Here is a 3,729-nt window from a genome sequence, read left to right on the forward strand (position 1 = left end):
CCGCAGCAGCAGCAACAGCAGCAGAAACAGCAGCAGCAGCAACAGCAGCAGCAGCAGCAGATTCAGATTCAGGTCTCTCTCCAACTGTGTACTTGTCACCAGCTGAAGCAAACGAAGACTGCTGGCAGCCTCGGCCTTTTGTATGGCAATACAAAAGTAAAACAGAACAAGAAAAGAGAGAAAAAGAAGAAAAAGAAAAAGAAGAAAAAGAAGAAGATGAAGAAGAAGAAGACGAAGAAGGAGAGGAAGAAGAGATGCAACAGGGTTTACCTGTTGTTGCAGCTGCTCGCAGCTGCAGCAGCAGCAGCAGCAGCAGCAGCAGCAGCAGAAATCGGTGCTCCCCTTTAACAGCCAATATCCCCTGCAGTGGCTGCAGCATACTAGACGGAGCAGACAAGCAAAGAAGAAATAAAAAAACAGAAGAAGAAGAAATAGAAAAAGAAGAAAAAGAAAAAAAGAGAAAGAGAGAGAGCGCGTTCCTCCCGCCGGTTTATCCAAAAGGATTTCATTATTTTATAAATACAGAAAATACAATTCATTCTGCATTTCCTCTTTCTTCTTTTTCTTCTTTTTCTTCTTTTTCTTTTTCTTCTTTTTCTTCTTCTTTCTCCCCCTCGGATAGCTGCATTAAAGATACAGGATTCTGGCCTTTTCCAGGTGTACGTACACCCAGCAGCAGCAGCAGCAGCAGCAGCAGCAGCAGGAAGGTGCAGCAGCAGCAACAAAACAACAAAGACAAGAGCAACAGCACCGCTAGCAACACAAAAAATAGCAACAAAAACAAGAAAAAGAAAGAAAAGAAGAAAAGCGTTTTTCTTTCTGTCGATGCAGAGGGAGATGTTTCTCCGTCTTCATGTTGTTCTGCTGCTGCTGACGATGAGGGGCAGAGACAAACAAAAACAGAAATAAAAAGAGAATATAAACACAGAGAGACCCCCCATCAGCATCATCATTACTACTACTACTCTCCTGACGCCTATGCAATCCCCTCTCAGTGCAGCAGCAGCAGCAGCAACAGCAGCAGCAGCAGCAGCAGCAGCAGCAACAGCAACAGCAGCAGCAGCAAGTTTTCATTTTCTAGTTTTATTTCTGCTGCCTTTCCTCCTCTATCAAATACAAATAAAAAAATAAACAAATTCGCTGCTCCTGTATGCAGCAGCAACACACTCAGCAGGTGTCGTATATACAGCAACACGAATGCATTAGACTTGCATTCTATATATAATTATAATAAATTAAATTTTTATTATATAAAAAATAATAATGTATTCTTGTATAAACCAAGCAGAGAGTGGGAGAGGGTAGAGGCGATGGTTATAAATGAAGAGGAAACAAAACCAAAGGACAAGCAATGGGCTTCTGTTTGCGGTTTTTATCACCCAAATTAATTAAATTTAATTAAATTTAATTAAGTTTAATTAAAATTAATTAAATTTTATAAAAATAAATCATTTATTTTATTTTTTTCGGTTCAGTGCACTTTCGTCGTTTCAGTAGAAAATTCAAGTAACCTGCGCATACACCGCAAACCACGAGGGAATCCTCGTGACCGTCAACTAACATATTTAATTTTATTTATTTATTTATTTAATTTTATTTATTTATTTATTTTATTTTATTTATTTATTTATTTTATTTTATTTATTTTTCGGTTTTCTGAGACGCTGTTCTCATGCGTCTATAAAAGAATGACGATGGGCCCCCCAGAGCTAAGAAAGCGATACAAACACAGGCCGAATCATCTCCAGCCCTAAACCCTAAACCCTAAACCCTAAACCCTAGACCCTAAACCCCAGCCCTTTCACGTAAATGCCTTGAGGCTATTGGATCAGCAGCAGCTGCTGCTGTTCCTGCTGTTGCTGCCACTGCCGCTACTGCCGCTGCTGCCGCTACTCTTGCTGCTGCTCTTGCTGCTGTTGCTCTTGCTGCTGCTGCTGCTCTTGCTGCTGCTGCTCTTGCTGCTGCTACTGCCGCAGCTGCCGCTGCTCTTGTTGTTGCTGCAGCAGCAGCAGCAGCAGCTGCTGCTGCTGCTGCAGTTCACTGACGCTTGAAGTCTTTGAATCGCAGAGCAAATCCACTGACATCTGCTTCTGCGTGCAGCCGATCGGGTATCTGCCGCCCCAACCACAAATCTATCCAGCAGGATACCATCAGCAGCTGCTGCGATGTAAGCTGCAGCAAAAAGAAAAATAAAATATAATTAAAATATAATTTATAATTCATATTTAATATTTTATAAACAGAAAAAGTTAATATGTAGTGTATAATATACAAAATAAATATATAATAATTTGTTTATAACACACAAAAATTAATTATAGTAAATGCTATAAACAGTAAATAAATAAATAAAATATATTATATAGAAAAAAGAATAAATAAAACACAATCATAAACAAGAACCAATTCAACAGAAATATACAATAAATAAAAAATAATAAATAAAATATAATAAACAACAAAAAACAAAAAACAAAAATAAATAATTATGATAAAAGAAAAACAGTAAATGATAAACAAAAACCCTAAACACCGAAAAAATAAACAACAAACAACAAACCCTAATAAACCCCACTAAACCCTAAAGCCTAAACCCTGCAGCAGCACTCGCCCCCACAGCATCAAAACAATGAACCGCTTACAGCAGCAGCAACAGCAGCAGCAGCAGCAGCAACAGCATCAGCAGCAGCAGCAACAACAGCACCATCAAGAGCATCAACATCAACACCAGCAGCATCAGCAGCAGCAGCAGCAGCAGCAGCAGCAGCAGCAACCCTCTCACCATCTCATCAGCAAACCCCAGAGAACATAAAGGGGGCCTCTCAGCTGTATACACCCATTGGTCCTTCATCAGCCCAACACGACGCAAAGCCAAATCAAACGCCACCGCATCTTCACACACAGGGGGGCCCCCAGCGGGGGGCCCCCTGGGGGGCCCCCCCGGGGGCCCCCCAAGGGGCCCCTCACGGCGCCCTGTAGGGGGGGCCCCCTCAGGGGGGCCCCTCGGAGACGAGCTGTTTGGGGGCCCCTGTGGGGCCCCCTGAGGGCCCCCCTGCGGGGGCCCCCCAGGGGGCCCCTTGTGGGTTTGCTGAGGGTTTGGTGTGTTGTGGTTTGTATTTGCGTCAAAGAAGACGAGGGTTGGGGCTGTGAGGGTTGCTGCTAGGGTTTGTAGGTCGAGGGGAGGAGGAAAGAGAGCAGCAAGAACGTCAACACGAGGCAGCAGAGAGAAAGGCAGAGAAGGAGAGAACTGAGGTGTACGTACACCTGAAAGACGGGGGGAGAACGGAAACCCTGCTGCTGTTTGCTGCTGCTGCTGCTGCTGCTGCTGCACTGAATCCCTCTGCAACCGCTGATCAGCAGCAGCAGCAGAAGAAGCAGCAGCAGCAGCAGCAGCAGCAAAGTGTAGGGCCTCTGCTGCCCCCTCATCAATCCCCACAACCCCCAGAGCGGTGACCCTCTCCTTTAGGGACAGCCATAAGGCGCAACGAAGCAGCAACGGATCCACAGACATACCTGCTGCTGCTGCTGCTGCTGCTGCTGCAGGTGCTGCTGCTGTTGCAGTTGTTGCTGGTGCTGCTGCTGCAGCAGCAGCAGTATCAGAAGCAACAGCACCTCCAGCAGGAGCTGCAGCAGCAGCAGCAGCAGCAGCAGCAGAGTGTTGTTTGGGGTGTATAGGCAGCTCTTTGCTCAGCTCCGGCACCAAGACGATGCAGCCACAACTGAGCGCCA

General features: G+C 45.1%; 2 protein-coding genes across 2 annotated transcripts in view; one reads left to right on the forward strand and one right to left on the reverse strand.

The window, feature by feature from the left end:
- Positions 1-348, forward strand: part of EMH_0008730 (uncharacterized protein) — a gene marked incomplete at both ends in the record, with an annotated part of 1,804 nt that extends 1,456 nt beyond the window's left edge. The window contains 1 exon segment of the mRNA XM_013498441.1: positions 7-348. Within this exon segment, the coding sequence (XP_013353895.1) occupies positions 7-348 (342 nt within the window).
- A 1,689-nt stretch (positions 349-2,037) lies between these two features.
- EMH_0008740 (uncharacterized protein) overlaps positions 2,038-3,729 on the reverse strand; it is a gene marked incomplete at both ends in the record, with an annotated part of 7,827 nt that continues 6,135 nt past the window's right edge. Inside the window, 2 exons of the mRNA XM_013498442.1 lie at positions 2,038-2,172; positions 2,783-3,727. Of these exons, the coding sequence (XP_013353896.1) occupies positions 2,038-2,172; positions 2,783-3,727 (1,080 nt within the window). The remainder of the gene's footprint in view (positions 2,173-2,782; positions 3,728-3,729) is intronic.

The sequence above is a fragment of the Eimeria mitis genome, genomic scaffold (assembly GCF_000499745.2).
Source record: "Eimeria mitis Houghton genomic scaffold, Emh_scaff342, whole genome shotgun sequence".
NCBI lineage: Eukaryota > Apicomplexa > Conoidasida > Eucoccidiorida > Eimeriidae > Eimeria > Eimeria mitis.